Source organism: Anarrhichthys ocellatus, unplaced genomic scaffold (assembly GCF_004355925.1).
Source record: "Anarrhichthys ocellatus isolate YVR2014 unplaced genomic scaffold, GSC_Weel_1.0 scaffold7, whole genome shotgun sequence".
NCBI lineage: Eukaryota > Metazoa > Chordata > Actinopteri > Perciformes > Anarhichadidae > Anarrhichthys > Anarrhichthys ocellatus.
This window is the reverse complement of record NW_022280037.1, coordinates 4126842-4154304: the sequence shown is the minus strand read 5'-3', so window position 1 is coordinate 4154304 and position 27463 is coordinate 4126842. Positions and strand designations below refer to the sequence as shown.

At 43.8% G+C, this 27463-nt stretch overlaps 1 protein-coding gene across 2 annotated transcripts; it reads right to left on the bottom strand.

Annotated features, from left to right (window-relative positions):
• Positions 1-331: 331 nt before the first annotated feature.
• LOC116383372 (fibroblast growth factor receptor-like 1) lies at positions 332-27395 on the bottom strand. Of its 2 annotated transcripts, XM_031847158.1 has the most exons (7): positions 25567-27395; positions 24844-24939; positions 9711-9983; positions 4046-4132; positions 3556-3840; positions 2515-2868; positions 332-1838 (listed from the first exon to the last, which is right to left on the bottom strand). In XM_031847158.1, exons 2-7 carry the CDS (start codon positions 24926-24928, stop codon positions 1396-1398), a joined length of 1527 nt encoding a protein of 508 aa, XP_031703018.1. In that variant the 5' UTR covers positions 24929-24939; positions 25567-27395; the 3' UTR covers positions 332-1395. The 2 variants fall into 2 exon arrangements, with proteins under 2 accessions (XP_031703018.1, XP_031703017.1); XM_031847157.1 differs by having other exon boundaries at positions 24844-27395.
• Between the last annotated feature and the right edge of the window lie 68 nt (positions 27396-27463).

The window sequence follows — 27463 nt, the reverse complement described above, 5'->3', positions numbered from 1 at the left end:
CATCTAAAAAGGGCTGTGAGAGACTGCTGTTGTGTCTATTCAGTCATTCATCCCAGCAACTTCGTCCCTCTGCTGGCTGCCCTCTGCGTCACCCTCGGACACATCAACTCGCTCAAAGGAAGAAAGCTGACCTGTCTGTACCCAGCCCTTGTGTTTTTTAGGACGGGGAACCGCCACTGAATTTAGAATTTTAATGCCTTTGAAGAGCTTTAATGCTTTTAACACGAGCATTGATCTTCATTAGGTATGTGACTAATTAGTTTCTGGTCATTTAATCAAACTACCAAACCATCAGATTTTTTTTTTTTAAGATTTTATTTTTTGAGCTTTGAACAAAATACATCATACAAGATTGTCAAATACAACCAATTAAGTACAGAAACACCATAAATATTGGCATGAACTAAATGTGATTAAACTGAGTGAGAAAGTACTCAAAACGTACTATACACAACAGTATACTTTAATAACATTACATAGATATGTAAAACACCACAATCTGAAAAATACAATTTTGATACATTTAGCAAAATAAATTAAATATCCAAGACACGATTTGATTATAAATGACTACAACTTCATACATTGTGGTTTGATAAGGTGGCATCCTCTGTTGGTTTATCTCAACATGCTACTGACTGATAATGGGAACAGACCACAAAAAAGTAAAAATGATTAAGAAGACCAATTCATGGAAACGCAATTCTCCCATCCCTTGCAGTCTCAGGCAAGGTTTGCATGCTATAAAAACCCAGCAGTCTCCTCTCGATCACTTTTACCAGAGAACAAAAGCGAGGGATGGAGAAAGGTAAAGGATAGTGGTCAGCGTTCCAAACATTATGCATCTTCAACAAACAAAAAGACTACCTGAGTAGGGCACAAAACCAGCCCTTTTGTAAATCTTGAGAACCATTTTTGTCTTCATTACCAGGCAGACCATACGGAGCCCCTGCGCTCCAGCAGCTGAATAAGTGAAAGGTAAAACCTCACCTCCATTTTCAGCTACACCTCAAATAGGAAAATGCAAAATTCAGCTGCTGAGGAAGACTTTTCAGCTGGCCTGAATAGCTGTGATTAAACTCACACGCAAAAATGTCCTTGTCCTTTTTGTAATAAGTGCACAACAAGGATGAATGGATCTTAGTGGTGTGAGAATCTGACAGGTAAAAAAAAAAACAAGCACCAAATATGGAAGTTTGGATGTAAAAACCCAAGGTGTGTGTCACTGGCCACTGCTGTTTTTCTTCATGCACACTCTCCTAATAATCTCTGGCAATGAGAAGAGTCTATAAAGAGTAATGCCGGGTGAATGTCGTTCAGGAGCTGCTCCCAAGTCCAGAGCTCATTGTCCCTCTGAGATACTGGAGCAGTTAGTGGGGGATGTTTGGCACTGGGCTAACACTGGAAATGAATGTGTTGATGCTGATGTACTTTCCCGTCCACGTGGGAGTGAGTGTGTGTGTGAATGTCAGTGTAGATTTTGGGGTATATTTTAGGGGGGATTGTTGGTCCTCCCTGGGTGAGGAGGAGCTGCTGCTGTGCCAGGTACTCCTCATAGTTCATGGAGCTCATGCAGTCTTTGTCTGGGCTGGAGGAGCTGGAGGACGGAGCCACGCAACCCCTGTCCCGCTCCCGATACGGCAGCCGGTGGGAGCTCTGCAGCACCTGTGCAGCTGCAGCTGGAGCAGTGGGAGGGGGACAGTGCTTTCTGCTCTGGCAAAACCACAACAGCACTGTGCCAAAGATGAACACTATTCCAGCAGGGATGGCAATGATGACAGGCCAGGGGAGGGAGCTGGAGGTTGGCGAGAACATGGGCATGATGGGAGGCTTCGTGTCTGTAAAAGAAGAGGACCAAAGATGCATCAAAACAGGTTTCCCAGAGTTCGTCTATTGCACAGGTGAAGTGCTTAAGGCCTAAAACAAATGATCATTAATCTGTTGATTATTTTTTTGAATCAGCATTTAGTCAATAAAAGGTCGGATCAGTCCAAAACATTTGAACTGAGATGAGTTTCATACTTCCACGACTGAGGGAGACTGTAGGATTTATGACAAAATTGTTGACTCTTTTTTGTTGACTAATTGATTAATCACCTCATGGTTTCGGCTCTTAAATGCTTACAGCTTTATCAATATCCTTGAGTTTATGTACAGAACATTTTTAACTCAAGAATTTAAAAAGACGACTGAATAGCTCGACTGCCTATTGAATTTGACTGGTTTTCTTTTATTTGGTGGAGAATAACACAAGTCCAAAACATATCAAAAATGTATCAAATAAAAAGAGGATGTTGGTGCTTGCTGACATTGCTCTGTTGGCATCTGTCCTCATCGGTACATTTTGCTGACACCTTCCCTTTCATTTCAGTTTGACGTTCCTCTGATGTTATTGTGTTATGTGCACTGCTGCAGACTCCTAAGAGCCACATGTGATATACAAACTGATCTTTGTCAAAGCTGCTGATATGTTTGTGAGTGGTACACTTTAAACCGACATTGCCCAGGCCTCACCTGGCAGCACAGTGAGGAAGGCGCTGCGGAAGCTGTAGCCCATGGTGTTGGCGCCTAAGCAGATGTACATGCCAGCGTCGTCCTCCTTGGCGCGGGTAATGAGCAGCTTGTTGAGGTAGGAGCCGTCGGGTCGGGACCACACCTCCCCCATGGGCAGCACCACGAATCGGTGGTCTCCCACCTCGATGGTGGAGTTGTAGCGGCTTTCCTCGTTCGACTCCACGCGTTTGAGCCACTGAATGACCGGCTTCACGTCGCTCCTCACTTTGCACTGAAACGACGTGGTGCCTCCGTAGTCCACCGTCGTGTTGACCGGGTGAGTGCCAGTCAGAATAGGCTTGGAGTTTGTCCTCTCTGCATAGACACACACAGAAAAAATTGTCAAGACACACACAGACATTTTACATGACAGCCCTTCTGTGGGTAGAAGAGGTCTTAGTTGTCCATACCGTTATTAGCCTCAGGCTTAGAAGTTATAATTGACAGAGAGGGAGGGATACCACATGTAACACAAGAAGTATGTGTGATTAGTTTCCTCTCTTTCTTTGCTCCTGGTTGTACAGCACACATTTCTCATGGGAGAGGGGGGGCAGTGGGTCTGGCAGACAGCTGGGCTTTAATCAGCTCCAGATTGGGTGGAGGGTCCCTGAGTTGAACAGCCCCCCCCCTGTGCAAACACCAGTGCACAAGCCCTCAGTCTCAAGCCTGCTTCCTCAATATGCTTCTCATATACATGATTACACAAGCACATTCATCCATGCAGCAAGGATATGAATAAGACCTGCTGATCGCAATCAGACGTCATGAGTAGGTAGATCAGAGAGGACATTTTTTTAAAGGTTACAGTTCTTCCTCCGTCAAATTAGAACCACTATTACAGAGATTACGTTATTTTAAATCCCCCGCAGCAATGTACAAAAGATCACAACAAACAGCAGTCATCATTTACATGAATCACCTCTGCCTCATCTGGTAGCATTAATATTTCCAGGTGAATACGTTTGGTATGCGTACAGCTCAGCCTCTCTGTGGGATACTCACGTATGACCTCAACTTTATATGTGGCGTTGATTTCCCCAGCACGATTGGAGACCTTGCAGGTGTATCTGCCGCTGTGCTCTGGCGTCAGGTTCTTCAGACTCAGAGTCCACTTCTTCTGACGGCCCTCGCTGACCTCCTGCTCCGTCAGCGGTCTGTCGTCCTTCAGCCAGACAATGTCCGGTCGAGGATTTCCACTGGCCGTGCATTTGAGCCGCACTGAGCTGCCAACAGGACGAGCTATAACCCGCTTTCTCATCTTAGCGGGCTGGGTGAAGCGTGGACGCACTATACGGGACATAAGAGGAAACATTTAGTTACTTAACTTATCAGAAGATACATCACTTGAGCCGATGGAGGAAAATACAACCAACAATCTAAAAACACAGCATAGATGTGATTTGTAGTAAACAGGATAAAACATGCAGAACCACCGGTCTGGTCTGGTAAATCCACCACTGCACCACTGATAGCATGCCAACAGAGCTCTTACCAAGTTTATCTGACAAGCCATCAGTGCCCAGGTCAGACTCTGCTCCATCAGCCGCCACGGATCCAGTTTTATCAGAACCCGAGTCATCTGTTAACACAGCGGGACAACAGTTAGTCAACAGCTGAGTACAAAAGGAAACAGACAGGTGTTCTTTTGCAGTGAAGATAAAGGAAATCTCACAGCGCAGAATTGTCCGAATGTATTATGCATTGGCTTTAATCTGAAGCATTAAACTATTTATTTATCATCAACCATTTTCTAGTTTGAATGGCCATATCAAGGGAAGTGCCCAGCAAAGTGTTCTTGGCTCTATAGGAGTAAATGCAGCATTTATAGGTGCATGCTCAGGTCGTACTCTGTAGCATTTGGTAGTAATATGATCAGTTTCCATAAGCCCAGTTCCAGGAGACAGCTGTGGAGTTTATGTCACTGGCTGACATCATGCAGCGTAGCTAAGACAGGGCTTAGAGGAAATATAATGAGTGAAACCTAATCGACGGTTTGTGATGCGGATCGACTTTTCGAGTTAAGCATTGTTGAATTAACACAGCAGATCGGGTTCCTCACCAATTTTTGCCACTCTCTAAAGAAGAGACATTAAGCAGATGATTATTGAAGAAGGGCTGCTGGTTTTATAGGATACTACTGAGCTGTCACTTCACATTAGATATAGTCGTCTAAGTCTTTTGTTAGTGTTTCTCCAGTTCTGTACCTTTCGTGCCATTTTTTTGTTGGATTGTTGGATTTTTCTAGATGCAGTTTGGCTCACTTAATTGCCTATCAAGGTTTGATTGGGTCAGGTAAAGAGGCCAGATGTGACTTCTAACCCCCATCGTTCTGCCTCCCTCCGAGTCCCCCCGAAACCCTCAAAGCTCTCTCGGGTTCTCTGGGTACAAACCCTCCTTTGTTTGTCCCCTGCAGCACCAAGCCCAGCCATGATGTCATGGCTATTTGAAGGGGTTTAACTGGCCAACTATAATAACCCATTCCTTTAAAAACAGCCTCCACTGGAAGAAATATTTCTCTGTTGCACACTTGGGCTCTCCACATTCCTCCCGGTTCCTGAACCTCCCAATCCAAACAGAACACGGTCCCACACTGCCGGGGTTTTCTTTTTGACTTTTCTTTTTTCTGAATCTATTTCCTCTCTGCTTGTAGGCGATTCCAGGGAACAATGGCGCCCTTTATACGTCTGTCCTGTTAAAGCTATCCCTTGCCACTATTGTCTTTACACAATATTAGCTCACCACACTGCTGCAGTCAGCGAGGTAGGACTGTCATATGATTAGTTACTTTTGGAAGATTGAAAAATAAAATAATCAATAAATGAGGAGTGACTGAGAGGCCCATTCTTGTGTAAGTAAGTAAAAGCTGCAACTTATTATGGAATCAGTGATGAAACAACAACCCTTATGCTTTGTGCACGGTATGAAATCAAAGGTTCGTTACGCAAAGGGAAATTCAATCAGAGTCATGATTCAAGTGCATGCTTATGTAAGTAAAAGTATCAAATTGTTTTAAATGCAATCACCGTCGTTCCATCCAACTTAAATCCATTCATGGTCTCGCTACAGTGTTCGGGGTCTGACGCCATCCCCTCCCACTTCATTCACAAATCTAGCCACAGGAAACAGGTCACTACGCACTCTCTCTGCTGGCCTCCTGTGCCAGCTGCATCACAGGAAGAGGCCTGATGATTTGAGGTCACAATGAGCTCCAGATGTTGTTGGGGACATTGTAATGTTTAGGAAAAGTTATGCGCAGTGGCCTTGCATCACACTCAGGGAATCTCCAAACAGCTACCACACGTGATCAGTCACACACGGGGGCCTGACAACACGTCTCCAGAGAGGAGCGAAATGAAAAATGTGCCGCGAGAGCCAAAATGTCCATGGAAAAATGAGCACCGCCAGCCCTGTATTAGCCCTATAATATATTATCTGTGCAGACATAAACATTAGAATCCAACGCTGTGAATGTTAATATGACAATCCCATGTTAATACTGATATGAAGCCTGCTGTAGACTGAGCAGCTGAGGACGGAGAGGTTGCTGCATGCATCAGTCTGTCCTGGTGGGGGTGCTGGGGCCAGTTGTCAAGAGACCACCCCAAACAGGGCGCAAACAGCCAGCTGGAGGGATTGAGGAGGCGCCATGTTGCACTGACCGACCAGATTCTTCAGATAGCTCATGGGAGGACGGGTTGTCCGCTGGCAGATGGGAGGAGGAATATCTCTCCAGCTGAAGTGGAACCCCCCCCTCCTCCTTACATCACTCTGCAAAACCCCTCACTCTCTTAGTCCCAAGTCTTCGCTGTCTCTTTATCTTACTGTCTTTCTTCTGCTTGGCTTCTCTGCTGGGTCCCAGGCGATGTTTAAAAAGTTACGCTCTCCACGTTGGGCCTTGAACAGCTGTCAGGATTTCGTTGACTCTTCTTCCCTGACCGGCAACTATAACCGACTGCAGTTGCTTCTCTTACTTTTTCACTCTGTGATCCGGGAAAAACAAATAAACTGACATGATGGATACTGTATGTGGAGCTATCCCGGGAGTTACCCCTCATTTACAGTATTTTAAATAAATAATCTCTAAATAGTCACTAAACTGCATGCAACTAAATGCAAATGGTTACAATTAGGTGATTCAACGTTAATGGAAAGTGTTGCTCATGATAATTGCAGACTATTTGGTTGTATTAAGCTGAACTCAATTCTTGGAAGTATTTGGACATTGAGGCCCTCTAATCTTTGTGGCAAAAAGGCACCCAGAAGGCAATGCAGCCCTGATGGAACAATTATCTATAAAAACAAACGCTGTGGTGATGGCCTGCCAGTGCCTAATGGGATGATGGACAAGAGAGCAGAAAGAGGGGAGGGGCGGTTCTTGTGAGTTGCAGACTGGATAGGGTCGGTCTGTCATGCACTCTCCAACACCAGAGGACAAATAGGAAAAGGAACAAACCAGACTATGATTAAGAGTCCGGCCAGAACGTCTCCAGGTAACTCCATAAAGGGCGAAAACACTGATTAAAATCTCATGGAAATATGCTTCCAAGAAAGACTTATGTTTGTACTTCCAGCGGTATTTTTCCCTAACGTAATAACTGAGTAGGAGCAACGCATGCAGTCAGGTTGAACTGATCTCCTGGAGATCCCTTCCAGCTTCATCACATCAGTCTTAAACTGTCTTCATTGAAGTCTTCATTCTCACTCAGTCGTACCGCAGCAGAAGCCAAACCAGACAAATTATCTGTCACATAAACACACTGCAGGGAAAAAATGTTATCTATCACAGAGAATAATTGACTGATTTTGTGTGTGTGTGTGTGTGTGTGTGTGTGTGTGTGTGTGTGTGTGTGTAAGTGGCTGTAATTTATCAAAATCATTGTTCGATCTCTCACGCTTTCAATCAATATTTAATCCCAAAACAAATTCCAAGACTGTATTAAAACAAGATGTTTAACGAGCTCAGTAGTCAGTGAATACCTGCAGATGCTTTTTCCCTTGTTTGCTTACAAAGTACTAATTTCTTTTCCTCTGGTTTATATGAAATAAAAGATTACATTATAAGACAGTTGTAAAGTCTTTGCACTGTTATCTGAACATCTTTTTCAGAATCTGAACTACAACAACAGTCTTTCAAGTTGACCTTTTATAGATTGTTAGGTATTATTCTGTCTCTATAAAAGTTGAGACGATGGCAAAGTAACTATTTGGAAGCAGCCTTGTTTTGTTTTTTTAATTTACAGTTACAGGTCAACAGAAGCACAGCAGAAATGAGGTCTCCATTTCTAAACAGGCCAAAACATTGCTGAAAAACAACAATGACAACAACACCAGAAAGTGTGATAGCATCATGTGCTAGTCATGAACAGGCTTTTTAATGTAAAGTTGTTAATGTAACGGTTCGTGACCTAATGATCCATGACATCTACTTCACATCTTTGACACATCCAAGGTCTCGTACTCTTCGTCTTCGTCTGACATTTCAATTTCATTCAGTGCTTGAACTTCATATAAATCTTCAACTGATTTAAACTCTTTCACTTCAATTTCATTCAGTGCTCACACTTGAACTGAAACTTCATATTCTTTTAGCACTTCCTTTTTAACTGCTAATCTGACTTATTTCAGTATTTGTATTTTGACTGCCACTTCATCTACAACTATTTCAGCACTTCAACCTTTAAACTTATCATTTTCAACAACGAGCATACAAAAGTCTTCCGAACACCTTGCTTTTTCTAGTTTATTTTCTACATCATGTCTTGTAATAGCGTCTAATCTTGCGACCACAAAGTGACGCTGCTTTTTTAATTTCTATTCACATTGGCTCCACTCCCCACTTGAAATAATCTAAATTTACTTGCTGCGGTGGAAAAACATAAAACAGACCTACTCCATCACATCCAAATGCATAATTGTGAAAGTATTCAATCGACAGAGCCTTGAAACAAACTCAAAATGACATGTTGGTTGTTATCCATCACATGATTGATTCTGAATGACTTCCACAAAGATGTGTTTAGTGTATATAAAAACTCAGAATGCCTTTTAAGTACAATGTAGACACAGACAGCCATGTCTGACTTTGATAATTTATAGCTCAACTGTAGTCTGAACCTTGACATTATAGCTGGCACCATGCCTTCATCTCCAACCTTTCATTTCAGCACAATCAGCAGACACCCTCTCTTTGAACTCCCTGGCAACTTCATATTGAGGTGGACCCTAAAATAAACTTTGGTCCAGACTGTTCCCAACTCATGAGCGTGCTTTACTACAGAAAGCACTGCTCTGTGTTTTCCACATCTGCCTGATTGTGGCTCTTCTTCTGAAGCCTGGCTGTCACAATACCAGGCTGCAGCTCCTCCTGAGATAAAGAGAGAGAGAGTACAGACTCTGACCCTAATTAGGCATCTTAGAGTAATTAGACTAAACACAGCCTTCACGCTCCACTCCGCTCATTCATCATGCTCTGCTCTAGCGCAGAGGAAATGCACTGTATGCACACGCACGAATGAGTAACACACTGGGTCAAACTGTGGCGAAATCCTCCAGGCCCCATTCAAGAGCTGTGTTAGAGTCTGAAGACAAACTGACACTATTACACCGAATGTGTGTCTTATTGCGGAGCTGCAGACCTCCTGCCTCCGCAGAGTGTAGCCTAAGGAAAAGGAAGAGCTTGAGATCCAATGAGTCACGGAGGATGAAGTAGTATGAAACAATATCCCGTGCCGCTGTTGACTTTGGGCAGGGAGAGGTAGGGGCTGTAACACATGCAATGGATGAGAGGATCTACCACTAAACCTCCATAAATCCACTTGTTTTAGACCTCGACCTCTGTGACTGATGCTGTCTGTTAACATTTGAACTGTTGTGAGGTTTTTGACTGCAGGAAAGTGTTACAAAAATGGCTTAAAAAACACCACAGTGGAAGATGATGCGGTCTGATCGTAAAAATCATGGGAGTGACTCACAGCCATGGTCTCTGGTTTTAGGTACCAGACAGGTGACTTCATGTTTTATAGATGCTGAATCGAGCTTGAATTTTTTAACAAGAGTGACACATTTCACAACCCGAGATGATCTCATCTCAGGGTCCCGCAGAGCAGCCGGTTATACAAACTCTCTAATGTGATACACACAAGTTCATCTGCACTCACTGATGACGATGAGAGTATAGTTGATGTTAACGCTACCAAAGCCATTGGTGGCTTTGCAGATGTAGGTCCCCGTGTCATCTGCCTCCACCTCCTTGATCTTCAGGCCCATGCGGAGGATACGGAAACGGATCCAGCCGCTGTGGATGTTGCGCCCGTCTTTGGTCCACATTATGAGGGGCGGAGGGTCTCCCTCCACTGGACACGTCAGCTTAATGGCGCTCCCGAGCCGGGCCATCTGTCTGTGAGCAATCTTCTCCGACACCCTTGGAGGTCCTGAGGATACGCAAACACAATAATGGTGAAGAAAAAAAGAAAAAAAACTTCAGTATGGTTTCAGAAAAGGAAAACAAATTATGTATTTTAATCTTCAGCCCGCAATGGCATTGAAAATGGGTTTCCGAGGCCGATAGCAATGTTTTTAGATGGTATTCCACATCTATTAACATTTTAGTGCCCAAAAAAAAAACACTAAAGTACGCAGTAATTACCTAAAATTGTATTCATGTCAGGGTGAAACAGAGAATGCAACATCATCTAGATCTGTAATTCCCAGCGTTTGTGACCTGTGAACCTTTTAAACAATGCAAAGTCAACTTGCATACCTCTTCCGTGACCGAAAGCACAACAAATTCTAAAGAAAATAAAAATCATTTGTTGCAGAAATGTGTTCTTTCTAGTTGGCGAACAAAAACCTCTCCAGAAACTCCATTCAGTAGCTGTTCTGGAGCTTTAATGGGAACGTTTAAGTCAGCATGGACAAGAAGTCCTTAAAGTGCTCATAGGAATAGAAATGTGAACATCTATGCACATTTTTATGACATCAAAAGCTCCAGGACAGCTGCTCTATAGACCTTAGGGTGAAATTGTTTTACCAACAGCTGTTTTCAAGATCAGGACAAAATTTATAATCTCTATTTTTTTCTTGTTTCCCCAGTTTGGAAACTACTGATCTAGACCACATTACATTAAAGGCTCCATTGAAAAGCACCAAACTTTAAGGAGGAAATCTGGTGGAAGCTCACCTCACCTATTAAGGGGAAGGTAAAACAATGGGGTGTGAACATTAGCCATGTCATTAAAAAAAAAAAAAAAAAACTAGTGTGAAGCTTGGCTAAAGTAGTGTATTGGAATGAGCAAATTAAATAAAGTATGCTGATTTCCCCTCGACTAGAAACAGCTCTAAAAACAACTTGGATGTGGGCAAATAAAATGAGACATGTAATTTGTCATCTTTTTTGTCTGATTACCCAGAAATGTTGAAACCAAATTGTAATAATTGGGCAAGCCCAGTCATCCACTGCCTGCACAGAGAGGGTAAAGTGCTCTGGATCTGGTTTTGCGTGCAAGAGATCAAAGCGATGAGGGGGGGGGGGGGTTGCAGTGAGATGGACAGCAGCCTGTTCTCCCTGCTCTTAATTGGCTCAGGTCTGCTCCCTCAGATCTGGTGAAGTGGAGCGGGCTGAAACACCCAGTGATGGTGTTAGGAGGCCTGCGCCGCTGCTCGCACAGCACCCGGCGTACAAGTAACCCCCCCCCCCCCCCACACACACACCAAAAACTAAACAAACCCTGAATTACTGAGCAGACTGAACACCGCGAAGAGAAACTGGAGATTGGTGGAGTGAAAGAGAGAGGGAAATGCAACCAAACCCCAATAGCTGAAAAAGCCCTCAAAAGTACACATTTGTTTTGAGTCTGTGCCTCAGAACAAATGGCCGGTCTGGTAGCAGTAAAAACAAAGGGGAGGGTAAGTACACATGGCCTCTCCCAACACATACACACACGCTCAAACACACACACACACACACACACACACACACACTCTCTGGTGCATTTCACACATATGGTAAACAAGAAGATCATTATACTGATGGGGCTACAGTGGGGGAAGGTGACACAGGTAACTCCATCTGGCTGTTTTATTCATCACATTGCAGACAGATGTATCTCAGCTGCAGGTACAACATCTGGACTGCTACGCTGGTGACCTTTGCTGCATAAAAAAGCCACGACACAAACCAAAGTGGAAAAAAGTGACACTTATGAGCGTAAAACCAATGAAAACCTCCTTCCTTTTCTGTTTCTATGTCTTTTTTCAACCATGCATGAACACACACACACATACAAACTCAGAGTTTTCCTTCCTCTCTGTGGACGGCCTTTCCTGGTCTCCACAGCATGCAGAGGAAATTGGAATTGTCATTGTTTATGTCTGTGGAGAAAAGGCAACCACAGTTTTTTTTTTGGTTGTTGTCAGCTGGCACATATCTCGCTCCTCTGCTACCAGGAGAGCAGAACAGAGCTGCTCACTGTTCAGTTTCTGACTGTACAGACTCTGCTTTAGGAACACAAACAGGTCACGGCGTTGGCTTGGGGCTGCTGGAGCTCATTTGGACTGAATTGATCCTAAAACACTGAATCGCATTGTAAAAACATAAATACATGTGTGCCAAATCTCGAACAAATATGCTTCAGTTAACTCTTCTGACTTGTGGTCTCGCAAGCTACTCAGCCATGTGCTCTTTCTGGATTAATGGAGGGGACTGAAAAGGCCTGATTTATGTCAACGGTTTAGCTGAAGCGAAATGTCAAAACACATTCACCCCACAGAGGCACTGCTTCTGTCAAACTAAACATTCTGAAAACTAGAGGGACTTATCTGGAGTTACATTGTTTTTGAGAAAATGAAAAGAGCCAAAATTATACAACGGTGCACTTCAAAACCTGTCTGCAGTGTTGTTAGCAGGACATTTGACACGTATTGTACACTCAAACCCCGCCTTATAGCAGGGATACATCTTTAACTGTCTTTTTAAGCTTCTTTACACTTTTTTTCTTCATATATATGATCAGATGGCTTTATGTTGGAGTTGCAGCAAAACTTTGGGTAGAGTCACTTAATATTCTTTTTCTTTTTGCCCTTTGACTATTATTGATCATTTGAAGGAATACTTTGACATTTTGGTGAAAAGGCTTCTTCGCATGCTTAATGAGTTAGATGAGATGATCGAATCCACTCATCAAAAGATTGGTATCAATCGGGGTAAAAAACAATCACCAAAACATTTGGAAAAAATATTTCCAATAACTGTTAATAAAGGTCTATGTGATCTGGGTTGTTCTGGACGTCTCCAGAAAAACTTGAATGGTGCTCTAAGTGCGAGGAATGTTCAACAAATGATTTCCTCCCTCCATCTCCGCTCTTCCAAAAACCTTTGAAGTCTTTTTGAAAAACAAGGCATGAAGAGGTGCTGAAATCAAGGACATCGTCTGAATAACTTAAGTATTTGTGCTGTGTGCATGACCAGCATCCCTTCTTCAATGGTGACTCTCCTCCTCCGCCTCCTCCTTCTCAAGGACAGATTTTCTTAACCTTGGAGTTGAAAGCTCGGAAAACCACCACACAGAGGCCCCTCTGTAAAAAAATGTTTTTGCCTTATCGGCTTTATTGAAACATTGCTGCAATTTTCTCTGCTGTTTTTACTTCAGTGTTCTGAGGCTCTCTCGTGGTTGCTGAACGAAGCATTGTGGTCCTCTACTGAGGCCGTGATGAATGGGAATCTACACGATTTACGACAAACTGGTGAGCGTCTTCAGAGCATTTTACTTAAATTGTTAGAATTGTTAGCTGCTCTGTAAAGGGTAAATGATACACATGACCATATGGGCTTTCCCGTATTGCAGCGTCGGTACGGCGGTCCTTATTATAGCCGAGCTCCATGTGTGAATGGGATCTTTCATAGCGCAGGAAGAGGAGGAGGAGGCCTGGCGACTCTTAGAATTGGCTCTGTTTTTCTTTGCTCAATTTGGTGATGGATTATTTGAACAGAGAAAGGGGCGCATTCAATAGGAGGCATTCTTGTGATTCAGACTAAGTATAGCCATTTTTACAAAACCTTGTGAGCGGGTTAATGATCTGTTGATCTGACGTGCAGGCCTCCGTGAAGGGAAGTATGTTCAGAAGAAGGAATAAAAACAAAACAAAAAAACAGACTACAAAGGCTGCCAGACTTGAGCAATGTTCAGATGTGCTGGCACCTCCCTCCTCATTTTTTATTTCCTTTTTCACAAAACACCTGTGGATTTGTAATGATGTGTACATGCATTTTTCTTCCCATACAAAGTGCTCTGGTCTTTCTAGTCATTGCAAACATGTCAATAAAGGGTTGGCTTGGCTGCTGACAGCCGCTCTAATAGCGAACACCTGGAACTTAACCAGCCGCAATGAGAGCAACTTGATAATGCACGCAACACCGTCCGCCCCAATACGGGACATAGTTGTTCAAACAACACCGTAACCATCTTCAAATAAAAAGGATTTGTTCCTTAATCTCCAGCCAACTGCAAGAATTTCTTGTGCATCAAAAGGCTTTTGCACACTGCCAGACTGTAGTGATTCTTTACTTAGATAAACACTGATCTCCGTGACTGTGTCTTCAATATATGCAGTATTTACAGAAAGGATAAGAGGCAGAGAGACAGATAGAAGCTGGAGAATGCTTCCTCCACTGTGTTAGCTCAGCAGAACGTACAAGAACAGACAGACCTCAAACATAAGAGAGGACGTTTAATGGAGCCTGCGCTTCGAGGGAAATACTCTACCATGCATCTTTTAAGACCTCGGGAACACTTAAACAACACAATCAACAAAATGGATGGAGAAAAAGAAAGTCAAGCTCAAGGAACACGGGAGGGAAGTTAAAGGAAAATGCACAAAAAGCTACATGAAAGCGAGAAACCAAATCCAGAGTCAGTGACTTTACTTGAGACTGGAGGGGTTGGGTGAAGGGGAAAGGTGAGGCAGACTCCGCAGCTCAGGGAGTGTGTGAAAGGCCAGAGCTTCTGTTCAGAGCCCGCGGCTGCGCTTGGCTATACATTTCACAAGCAGAGATAAACATCGGCATTAAACCGTGAGAGAGAAAGAGAGTTTGGAGAGCCACCTTGGCAAATCAAGAAAGGAGGCGAGGTGAGGGATGGAGGCGGCAGTAACAGGGTATGTGGAGTGGCGGTGGAGGCTGTTCTGACAGCAGCGGGGTAGCCAAGGGTGAAGAATGCCGTCTTTTCTTACCCCTCCAGACGTCCTGCCCAGCAGCTTCACCCAGCGTGGTAATCAATACCTGTTATTTTCCCCTCTCGGCTTTCCAATCAATAGATAAGAGCAGAGTAAGACCAGCGGGGACAATGGCTCTTTCTTCGGCCCCCATCTGATGTGGGCTGAATAGCAACTGCTTCGGTGGTGGGAATGGTACAGGAGGAGCTATTGGGTGACATGAGGGAAGAGAGAAACTGCAGGAGGGGGTGGAATATAAAGAAAGAGGGAAAGAGAATGAGATGCTCCAGTCCATCTATCTGCTTGTTTGCAGGGAATCTGCTTCCTTCACTAATGGCCCTTGAACAACAGGCTCCTGCCGACCCCCCTGATCAAAAGAACAGGAAAGAAACGGAGAAATTACTCCGGCGTCATAAAGCTTCTGGAAACATCTCCATCACGCGGCCTTCCCTTAACAGGCCCTACTGTGGAGCCTTTGAACTCTAAGCTGCGATGTTTCATTAAACTTGAATGCCTTCTCCCAGCCCCAGCTGCCTCCGCCAGAGAAAAGCAGCGTGTGTCTTTGTAGACTCCTTGCTACTGTCATCTGCGGCTCCACCCAAAAATAAATCACTTCGACCAAAATATTTGTTTGTTTGTGATCAAACTGGAGGCATATTGTCATTTTTCTGACTATTGGGCATCATTCATAAAGAGGTGATCCACCTCCCCTGAAACAAACCTCTGCTATTAATAAAAAAACATTACGCACTTTTATAAAATAAAACATTAACCTTCAGGAAAAAGCAAATGCCATATCGTTTATAAATGGCGTTAATGTTTAGTTCATAATTTACCAACTAAACTGACAAGACGCATACGTATCCAGGGGGCTTACTGACACAGCTAACGACTTCCTGGGAGAAATCTTATTGATTCTACTTGATTATATGAAAAGCTCTTTTCATTCAGGATTTCCCATAAGGGACTACACCGTTTTCCATACTTCCACCAGCCTGGAAAAGTAAGGAGTTATTATGGAAAGTCCTGGACTTGAATTAATAGAGGCCTTTCACAGAATGTTTTTGGAGTGGATCTGAGTTGCCGTGGAATAGTTTATAGTCTGCTTTTCCAATTTTTTTACCTGATCTACCACTGTACAGAGAGTTCACTGTCTATGTTTATATTATTAGTATTACCTTTTAAGAGTCTTCTGATACATGCCAGTACTTTATTGACCATTGTTGTCTACATCGGGGAGAGTTTGGTTCATTCTTCTGTTCTCATTTTTGTGAATTTTTGTTGTTGTTTTTTAAAAGGGCTTTAGGGTACGGTTGCCAATATCTTTCTTAGTGTCAACAAAAAACAACCCCACACACACACCACCCTGCCATAAACATAATTATACCATCAAATGTGTATCTGCAGGTCCCCAAAAATGCACTGTTTAGTCATGTTGGAATAACATTCGCTAAAATGTATGTATGAAAATTTACAATTTGGGAGATAACTGTCGGAAATAACTAATAGGCTTGAGTCTGAGAGCCACAAACAGACTCAGTAAGTCAGAAAGTATAGATTAGTGCATTGTTGGTTTTAGTCTTTTCATGGGATTTGTTGACAATAATAAAAATATAGAAAAACAGCAACCTTATTATTTAAAGTTGTTCACTTTAAAGGAAAAAGAGGGAACGGTCAATACAAGAGCAAAATGTAAACTGTTAACTATTTTTGTTCTATTCTATCAATATTAAATACTAAATACTTGGTATGTAACTGGTCAACTGTTGACTGACTATGAGAAGTTTCCAATCATAAAATATCCAAACAAGTCTACAAAAAGCCATTCAATTACTGGGATTCCGTCAGAATGGTGAATACAATAATATTCTTCGTGTATACACTAACAAACTAATTCAGTGGCATAAGTTTTCAAATGTGATTGAGTAATTCGCTGGTCTTGCCCCCATCATAAAGAGCGCACAGTGAGCGGCACTCTAGTCGCTTTATCTCACTCCATTAGGCTAAGGCCCGGTGCACACACAGGGGCTGAGTGTGTGCTTAGGGCCACTTATCAGGGAAGAGGCAGCAGGAGGGAGGCTCTGAAGGTAGAGAAAGGCCCGATAGAGTGACAGACAGAGACAGAGGGGTCAGAGGAGGCGAGAAAAAGACAATCAAGCCAAGGACAGAGACGCAGGTTGAGGGTGAAACAGAGGACGGCTGATTTAGAGAGTGGCAGGGAGCAGAGGCTAAGATGGCAAAGAGGCCTCCTTTAACACACAGCTCATAGGGAGAGGAGGGCTGCATGGGGGAGTGAAGGGGGATTAGGTGGGCCCAGGCGGCAGTAACCAGGAATCCCAACAATCTCACACCCCACTCCCTGGCCCGGGCTCAGCCTCAGCCACATGACACACTCAAACAGACCTCTCTCTCTACAGTGCAGAGCAGGGTACCAACGAGCACCTGTTTATCACTGTCTGTCTCACATGTTTGGAGATGGACTGACCACTTGGCACTGAGAGAGACATTGTGTGAACGCTAACGCATGTTTGGCTGCTCTGGACCACCTGTTTATTGTCTCTTATTCTCTCTCACAAACACACACAGAAATGAAAGTTTATAAAGGGCCATGATTTAAGATTAAAAGCCCTGGTTTAAGATTAGTATTTCATTGCATACTCCTACTAGTAACTAATATTTTCAAATAAATGCATCTCAGTAAAAAGTACAATAACTGCCTTTGATAAGTAGCAGTAGAAGCCTAAAGTTAAATAAAATTGAAATACACAAGTGCAAGTAACTCCAAATTGTACTTCAGTACAGTGCTTGAGTAGATATTCTTAGTTGCATTCCTCCATGGCTAAAACAAGAGCACATTGTTTACCAGAGCACAAGGTTCTTCACAGATCTAGCCTCTTACTATTGCTCTCAAAGTGCACCAGATTGACTTTAAAATGTCCAAGATTTTAATCCGAGGGAGCACGACCCTGGATCCCTAGAGGGTCCGAGGTCCACTCACCACAGTCTCATCAAATCAAAAACATTTCTTCGCTAAAAACATTGGGAACCACGGCTCCAGAGCATGCTTACTGGGCAGAAAACACCGGTGGGTCGTTACACAGTCTCCTCAGAACAAGAACTCTGTTCATGTTGTTTCACGGCCTCCATCAGTCAACAGTGCGGTGCATCCTGCCACTCCCTGCGTACCTCCTCCTCCTTCAACCCTCCTGCATTCCATAGTGGGGAAAAAACTCCCCAACCTGCGTTTTGCTCATTGTGTACAGTTGACACAGTCGGAGTCCAGTCTGGAAGGGCTGAATGAGATACAGATGTGTTATTAAGCCGAGCCACTGCAGCTCTGTGTTGGTCTGATGTTCTACTCGCTGGCAGAGAAGCACAGAGGCTGTAAACAAGACTGTTTCGAGCCAGACATGCTGTCACCGGCAGACCAGTGTGTGTCTCTCTGTGCGTGTTGTGGTCACATCTGTGTGATGATGACGATGATGATGGCCGAGCCTGGCACCGAGTGCCCCTCATCATAGGAACCCTACACCAGCGTACAGTCCGAGGATCAGCAAATCTCCATGACACTGGGAAGCGCTTTACACCAGCGCCTTTGTCAACAAGGTCTTTTCAGGAGAGGGCCATTGACAGACTGCGATGTAGCAGGAGTGTTTGGGCAGAATGGAGCGATTCAGAACGGAGTAGGAGGGAGGGAGAGGAGTGGGTGAGGGAAATAGAAAGGCGGGTGAGACAGAGACGAGACAGAGCAGGGAGAAGGGGGGAGAGGCAAGGCGAGACAGACGGACGGGGTGGAGGAACTGGCAAAGCTCTCACTGACAGCAATGGGGCCTCTTGACAATCCAGGAATATTGTCTGAAATCAATCTGTCACCGTGGAGCTGTTGAGCCTGTCATTACCACGTGGTACTTGCCCATTCAAAGTGACAATTTGTTCAGTCCTTTCCCAGTTCACCTTACTACTCAGCTGTACAAAGGTCACTGCCCTCAATCCATCTCATCTATACGTCTGCCAGTCCGGCTGTCTCCGTCTTTGTCTGTCCACACAGTCCTTTTACCAAGGTGAGCTGCACAGGAACAGGCGGCCGATGACCAGAATAAATGTCCTGTCACAAGGACTTATACTTAAAGTATGACCTGCTGGTGGCACCGGAAGAAAAGTCAGAGGGTCACCACATTTCATGAAAATCCATCAAATAGTTGTTGAGATATTTCAGTCTCGACCAAAGTGGAACCGACTGACAAACCCACAGACAAGCAGACATTGACATCCCGAGTTTTACCGCTAGCATGGCTGAGAATAAACAAAAAGAACAGTCAGTTCAGCTGATGTTGAATCTAGACACAGAATAACTGTATGAATGGAGCAGTGCCCCCATCTGCCAAGCCTCTGACTCCAAGTACATTCAGGCTGGGGGCTGATCCAAGGCCCAGACTCACATCCCCCGTACATGAGGAAATCAAATCAGTTTCACTGCATGGTGCAGAATTCCATTCTGGGACAGCAGTAGCTCTGCTATAAAATATGACAGATTATAGTCCATGCTTCTGAAATGATTTTTCCTCCCTTGTCCCATTCCACTCTTCAAGTCAAAGCGGGGACATATTTTTCCATTCATTACAGAAGTCCACTGAATGAAAAATCATGGCCTCTCTGCCTCCTTGTCTCACCTCCAGTGTTGAGAGAGACCGCAAACAAATTCCATCATGACAGCCTATCCGCTCGCAATGAAAACTCCTATTTTGACGCACTGTGACAAGCAATCGCCCAGACCAGACTCTTTATAACCACAATCAATGGGGACAATGCACAAAGAATTCCTGAAGTCGCTCAAAAGAATCGCTAATGAAAAACAAAGTGGAAGTGAAAAAGCCACAAAGCCATGTGGGGTGTCATTGAAGCTCATCGGAGGTGAACTGAAAGAGGGGGATCTAGGAAGGGAGGATGCCAGAAACTGGAAGGAGGGTGTGTGCCGGGGGTGTGTGTGTCGAAGGCAGCGGAGGCCTCATTCAGAGCTCGTTATCCCAGCCGTCCCCTGGCTCAGCTTTCTTCAGGCTCAGCCAGCTATCGCTGTTGCCACCACCATAACTTTCAATCAACCTTTTAACTGCAGAATGGCAGGGGCTGGTGTGTGTGTGTGTGTGTGTGTGTGTGTGTGTGTGTGTGTGTCAGAACAACAAGTGACTTCTAATGAAACCCCCTCCTTTCGACGCAATTTCTGATATCAGATTATAAAGACGACTAACGGCAAACTGCTCATCAAGTTCTGTACAACAGGTACTTCCCTGGCTGCCTGATTTGGTATTCTGATAAGTCAGTATGAGGCTACAGCAGCACTGATTCTAGCAGGCTGTGGCAAGTACAGCAAACAAGCACAGTCAGATGTGGCAGATAGTATTTCTGCTGCTTAAATCTGCCTTTTATTCACTAACATCACAATGACAACTGTTGAACTTGTCCAGACCTGCTCAGTCCAAGCAACATCCCAAGGCCACCATCACATGAATACAGTATAGATGTGTTTTCCTGACATAACAAAAGGTTGTCATGGTACATGTTTTGTACTTTTTTCTTTGCAAGGTTGCGTAACACCAAGGAGAGGACAGAAGATACAACAGGGAGCCAATGCTAGACGAAAGACACGGAGAAACAGGGAGAAGAAAGAAAAGTTTTGATTTCCGCACCATCTGCCTGCAGTTGCACGCACTTTCATGGTCCGAACCATAAATCTACAAGTTAAAATCTACAGAAAAACAAAACCGACTTGAAGGCCGAAAGAGCAGAGCAATTGGAATCTCATCATTTCACTTCCTAAAGTGACCGAGTGAACAGCTGTGAAGCACAAAACGGTGAGGAGTTGGGAGATGCAGGAGGAGGCAGGCGTCTCTCTGCAGGACTTGGCTCCTCAAAAGAAAAAGGGAAAACAGAGGAATGGAGGAGGCTTAGAAAGAGGGGTTGCGCAAGACAAACACATCCCACTGTGGGGCTGAAATGTTATTGTAAGGTCACTTGTAGGGGTCCAGCGAGGCAGACCCTACAGGCTCGCTTCCAGTCACTCAGTCCACTCTCTCTCTCTCTCTCTCTGGCAAAGGGTGTAACACAGCAGCCTGAACTGTGGAGTCCCAACAGTGTCCAGTATCATCAGATGCTTATATTTAACACCAAACAACTGTCAATTAACAGAGATCTGTTATTCATACGTCTGGTAAATCCTGCAAGTCAGACCAGGGGAGCGCATAAAGTTGATTAGCATCTGAATGGTAACAGCCTGGCACCTCCGCGTGCACTTTGTGAGCAGCTCCATGGCTTTCTGCGAAGGTTAACGGGAGCAAAAGGAATTCTATTTAACTGAACCCAAATCCATTCAGCCAGCAGGAAGAGTGTGTGTGGTCTTAAAACACTCCCGGAGCCAACTGCCCAACAAACTAATGAGCATTGTACACACACAGACCTTCGCGTGAGTCAATAGGATTTTCTTAAAAAACAGAAACGGAGAGGAAAATTCTCCTCATGTGCACTGAAGCATTAGCATACAGCTGAAAATGACAAACACTGAAAGCGGACAATGCCTTGTTGAAACTCCACATGAATGCTAATTGAAGTGGCCATTAAAGTAAGTCAATGAGAGGAGTGTTGCTCACAGGGATTATATGACCCCTGCTAAAGTAAACACCAACTGACCTCCATTATGACTACTTATCACAGCTACAGCCCTTTCCTTTCTTTCCCCTTGGAGGGGTGAAGTCTGACACATTCCTCTCAACGAATGTTTCCTCCTGAACTGACAGGGTCGGCAGTGTATGCCGATGGATGGGGAACACGGATTGGTAGAATGGTGGTAACATTATTTCCGTGATAGAAACAGAGGGATCGTAGCAGCAGGAATATTAGTTCCACCTGGTTTAGAGGAGAAAGAGGTTGAGCGGGAATAGTTGTTCGTATACCTCTGAGGTTTTCCAAGTTGCCCCGTGCTCCTTGGATGTGTCATTATCATGACTTTTCTCAGGGTAATTTAAACACACATATATATTCAGATCTCTCGTAACTTCTTCACACGCACCTCTAAATGGCAGCGCCTCAGTAAAAACACTCCCCCGTGTATTGTGAGTTCTAATAGATTCCACAGGGATGAGGAGTGTTTAAAATGAATTACTGTTGCTCTGTCCAACCTGGGGGACCGCTGCACATAATAATCCGTCCATTGTTCTCCACAAATGGACCCAGACTCAGTAAATAGGGGGTACGGAGAGCTGAGAAAGGCTGGGTGAGAGTAAAGGTCAGCTCATGCCTTGTTTTAACGACAGCACATTAACTTAACTTACTTCCTTCGACTTTACACTGGTAGTAAATGGGTGGAAATGCAAAGATAAGCAGGGAAAAAGAAGGGAGACGTGTCCAGAAGGGTGGCAGGCAGTGACTTGATGCGTTGAACAGCCGCACAGACAGTTGAAGTAGAAGAAGAGAGATATTTGACTTCCCTTCAGAGTTCAACCGTGTGGGCTGAAACACAAAAAAGCAACATTAAACTGATTTTATTTCTAATACTTTAATGGGACATTAAAGTGCTAGCTGGGCAAGAAAAAAACAACAAAGTGCTACACTGCAGCACATCCAAGCTCACAACCTCCCCGCCCCCCTAGTCTCTCCAGCTTGGCCCACGAGCGAGAACACCACTGTTGCACGTTCTTACTATTCAGGAGCTATTTAGACTCTGGGGCATTTGGTTAGTGAGAAACTAGCCTCATTACGGTTTAAGGAAATGGAAAACTGTCTGGGAGCCAAATAGCATTGTGATTGTAAAAGCCCTTGGAATACAATTTATCTCTTAGTACGTTCTTGTTATGAAACCATGATGTAACTCTGCTATAAAATGTACATTTTCCAACGAGGTTGCAGAGCAGTTTGCAGGCTCTAAACTTCACCAGGCGGCTCCAGAGGTGAAGCAAACATGTGTGTGGTTTAGAAAATAGGAAATAAAACAGAGTCACATACATGCACAAAAAGGCACGACTGTATTTGCGGCCTGTTTCTCATTAAAAACGCATCAGAACAGTACCATTCAGTGTGTGTGTGTGTGTTCATGATTAGCTAGTCCTTGTGCATAACAGAGACACCTGGTGCCTCTCTGTTTTTCCCAGGGTGCATTTCTGCAGATCCATATGTCCGGGCTGCTGCATTCCTCGGTGAGTGGAGCCCAGTGGTCCCCGGGCCTGTCACCACATTAGAAGCTCTGCTGGGACACATCACTGAGCACCTCCTCCGGCTGCTGGGGGTGGCAGAGCACCAGAGGGGGAGGAAAGAAGGCGTTGGGATGGAGGAAGTGCGGGGGTTCCTGGGGGGGTCTTAAGAAATGATTCTTGCTTGGCCAGTCGCAAAGTCGTGGCAGTGGAGAGAGGGAGGGTCTGTATGTGTGTGTGTGGGCAGGGGGTCCGGGGTCAGATGTCGCCTGATGACTGACAGCAACAGGCTTAAAATCGTTCACCCAAACGTACTGTCGAAATGTTTAGATAACAGCAGTAAAGTAACACTTCCAATGTGTTTTTACTGTTTTACACACAAGGGGTCTTGTCATTTAAAATGTCATTCACATTTGTCAAAGATGTCATCGTACGTTGTTAAATTTTACAGGAACAGTTTTACAGCTTTTCTGGCCTTCGCTGCAATGTAACAGTAACAAGTTTGGAGCTAAAACCGCCTCGACTGCATTTCACAGGTTGTCAGAGTCAAGCTGTTGGATTTGGACTGTAACACAGAACTCACTGTATCACTGCTGCTGCTGCTGCAGGGAGAACTGTGGAAGATTTACTCTTCACAGATAGTCAAGCATCTTTCAAAATCACCTCACTGCCAACTACATATCTACCGATGTGTCCATCTGTCTGTGCATCTGCAACCACTTTCAGAGAAATCATGAAAACAGGCTGTACAATTTTTCCCTTTTGTCTGCCATTATATCAATTGGACCTCCGCTCTTCATCATCCGTTTGGATTCTTCTTTGGGTTTCTCCTTCACATTCTGTTGATCTGTAATTAAAATTGCCCATCTAATCTTATTTAGCCTTCACGTCTTGTTTACTTTTGGTTTAGTCGTGCCGTGAAGGCACGGCTGCCACGCTGTGAATAAGGCATTGTCTGCAGACCCACAGATCTAATCTCCCCTTCTCAACCGCCTCCAACCCCCTCCTGCCTCTCTACCTTGAGCCCTGATAGCCACATACAGGTATTATACCTATCGGACGCCACTTCCATGCTGAGCTGGAGAGAACAGAGTGCGCAGTAGAGTCCGCTTGTTTTGCCAGTGCATGGTCTTCAGAGGAAATGTGTCTGGCTTTCAGATTTCTCTCATTAAAGGGAAGTTTTGCCTCGGACTCATGCTGCTGGATTGCATCAGACATGGTTCAGTAGCCAGAGATGGTGGATGAAATCATAGAAATTGTCTTGACAGCTATTCATGACCTGTTGACAACCTCACTGTAAGTTGTCTTTATAAAGAAAAGTATTGATACTGGCACAATAAAGTACAGTGAATTGTGGTCAGACTGAGGTCTCCCACTCTCCACTCACTGTTTCGGTCAAGAACACACACACACACACACACACACACACACACACACACACACACAGGCTGATGTGAGTCAGTCCCTTGGCCAGCCGCGGGAGAGCTGGACTCTCACACTGACTTGTGTTCGTTCACCCTGGGAAGCTGATGGATGATGTTTGTTTAGTTTAGCTGTAGTGAATGTGCGCACACGCTCTCTCTCACACACACACACACACACACACACACACACACACCCATGACTGAAACACACACAAACTGGAGGCAGGGGTTGGCCTGCCCTCTCTCATTCCCCTGCCCGGTGTTGATTTTGGGCCCTGTTTAGAGATTTTTTTTAGTTCTTAGTTCTCCGTTTCTTACTTCTCGGTGTAAAAAAATTAAGAGCTAACTGAGACTTTCTTCATGCTCACATGAAACCAACCTGTCAACTTCAGTTATAATGAGCTATGAATCTGGTGTTACTTCCAGCTTTGAAAGACGCAATATTAGTAGGAAAGAAGGAAGGTTTATGAAACAACTCTTACCTCTTGCACAGTCGGTCAGTAAAACAGCCTCAAACAGGAACAGCATGATCTTCAGGACGCCCATACTGTCCGAAGACAACTTCATGTCCCCTAAATCTGAGAAACACATGATCACTGACACATGGTACATGCATATTATCCTCCATGTGGCTATCTGAGGATTGAGAGAAAAATAGTTGCTGTTCAAGCCAACTGATTAAAAGAATACTTTCTTAAATGAAATATAACATTACAATAGACAAAGGCAATATCAGTGATTGTACCATCTATATCATATCAGTCTTCATGTCACTAAAAGACCTTTTTATCTTGCTGGACAAAGTCTTGTATGGAGTTGACCTTAGTGGTTTCCAAACTAGAGTGCAGGTACACTTTAGGGTCTATAATGAACCCCAAATGAACTAATTTTAATATAAATATATATTTTTTAAATAAATCTATATACATTCCACATGTGTAGGGTCCACATACTGGCCCTGGCACAGTTTAAGAAGTCCTGGTTAATGTAATATTCCCTTTATATGTCGACTAAATATTCAAATAACCAAGCTACTTGAGGTCTCAAATGGCAAACTGTTCATGATAACGTCTGTTTTAGCTGGTATATCTTTGCTCATAGTAAAAAAATCACTGATGCTCCTCACTTGTAAGCATAAAAATACATAGGAACATTTTGAAAAAAAAAAAGGAGGAAGGGCCCGTATAAATGTGTCGATAACATACCTGGATATTCAATGAATGAAGTCAACCCCGTGTCAGCCTCTTGACAGAGATGTTTTCAGCTGCAGTGTTGAGCCCATGAATCAAAAGTGACAGTGGTCGACTTTTCACCGACCTCTAACAGACCAGCACGCGCTTGTATCCGAGATAAAATAACGGAATCAAAAGCGGAATAAAACCGGATGCTTCCATAAATTACAACAGAAGTTTCATATGCTAATTTTATTTTTCAAAAAAGTAAGGGCAGTCTCCTCCCTGCGCGAGTCTGCTTCGTCCACCAAGTGACTTTTCCAGTGCGCGCAGCAGCGGAGGCTTGTTGTCCGTCCCAGCGCTGCAGCTGCGGGCCAATCACAGCCTGCAGAGGCCGGACACGTTTAACTCTTTATCTCTCACCCACACAAACCTCTTCATCACCAATTCCATTATCATCACCGCTGTAAGCTTAATGTACAAGAAAAGAGATAACAGCTGGAGATTAAAGGAGGATACTACGCAGATATCGCCGGGAAATTAAGTCCATATGGTTTCAAAGGGAGGTTACTACTGCTATTCTCTTATATGGGATTTAAAAATAAAATAAAAACTTTCAATAAAAGTTATTAAGTACTGGGCTTCACAGACTCCAATATCCACATTATAATTAAAGTATTAACTTCAGAAGTTTTAAAATCCTACTGAAACGTCTGGCATACAACCTTTTCTCTATTTAAGGGTAAAAAATTAAAACATTTGGTTCAGTACTGTATCTCCATGTGCAATGACTGATAAATACAATTTTAATACAATGCCATGAACAGGTGCTGCCACCCAGTGGTTCCTTTCTTGACCAGATCTGTTCCTGTAATTTAGGGATTCCACAGAACAGTTAAACTGTTTCACTCATTATACTGTATGTTGGCAGCATGTATGTGTCCTACTGCTGTGTTTTTGCCTCTAATCCAGTGCTGAATTTTTTGGGTCTCTGAAAAGAATTGTTTTCCTGTGCTGGTTCTCGTATGGTGCACTGTAACTTTTGGGGCCTATCTTGTACTTTCTTAGAGGCTTACTTCAGCAATTTGTTTCCCAAGAGATGGATAAAAACATAAATTAAAGGATAAAAACATAAATTAAAGAAGTAGAAGCTGAGACATCCTGACTTTTAGTCTCTAGTATGGCAAACAACAGCATAGTTGGACCCTCCCTGTCTGGCAAAGACCCACGTCTTTCAAACCCCATTTCCCCATTCTGTAACACAAACTTTCTAAGAAAATTGCTATCTTCATGACCGAGCCAAAATAAAACAAGCTTTCTTAAGAATGCTCCATCCGGAGCCACAGAAGACATATAACAACTGTTTTCACGAGTTGAGGTGGCTCCTCAGCTTGTGAAAACAGTTGAAATGAGCATCTCTGAAGAATATTCAGTCAGTCAAAACAAAACAATACTCAACTTTAACAATTGTCAACCAACTCAACTCTTGAAAAGAGTGATTTGTGGTTCGAGACAATTCAAGTCACATTAGAGTTGCACTTCGTATATTGTGGTGGCTGCAGATCAGGGGTTAGAGTGGATCATCCTTCGATCCCCCGCTCCTCTTGTTTGCATGTCAAAGTGTCATTGAGTGAGACAACAAGCCCCGCTCCTAAAATGCTTAGGATGGGTTGAATGCAGAGGTCAAAGTTCATGTATGTATGCAAAGTATGCAGCAATTAAAGTGAAGTTTAAGTTTTGAATCCACACTATTGACATCTTGGATTTCATACATTTTCTGTGGAGCTGTACATCAGTATGACATTACCAATTAGGGGGCGGGACCAGGCCCCTTTTTTTAAATTATTAGACTATAATAGACAGTACGCCGATCAATGCAGGACACAAATCTACTGACACTTTTAAAAGGCAGAAATTCAATGGTACTTTG

What these genes read in the sequence shown, in the direction of transcription:
- LOC116383372 (XM_031847157.1), bottom strand. Translation starts at nt 24,973, where the DNA reads ATGTACCATGTGTCAGTGATCATGTGTTTCTCAGATTTAGGGGACATG. An exon ending in ACTGACCGACTGTGCAAGAG is followed by an intron (nt 9,984 to 24,843) that starts GTAAGAGTTGTT and finishes GCGTATCCTCAG; the next exon opens with GACCTCCAAGGGTGTCGGAG. An exon ending in ATATAAAGTTGAGGTCATAC is followed by an intron (nt 2,869 to 3,555) that starts GTGAGTATCCCA and finishes GTGTCTATGCAG; the next exon opens with AGAGGACAAACTCCAAGCCT.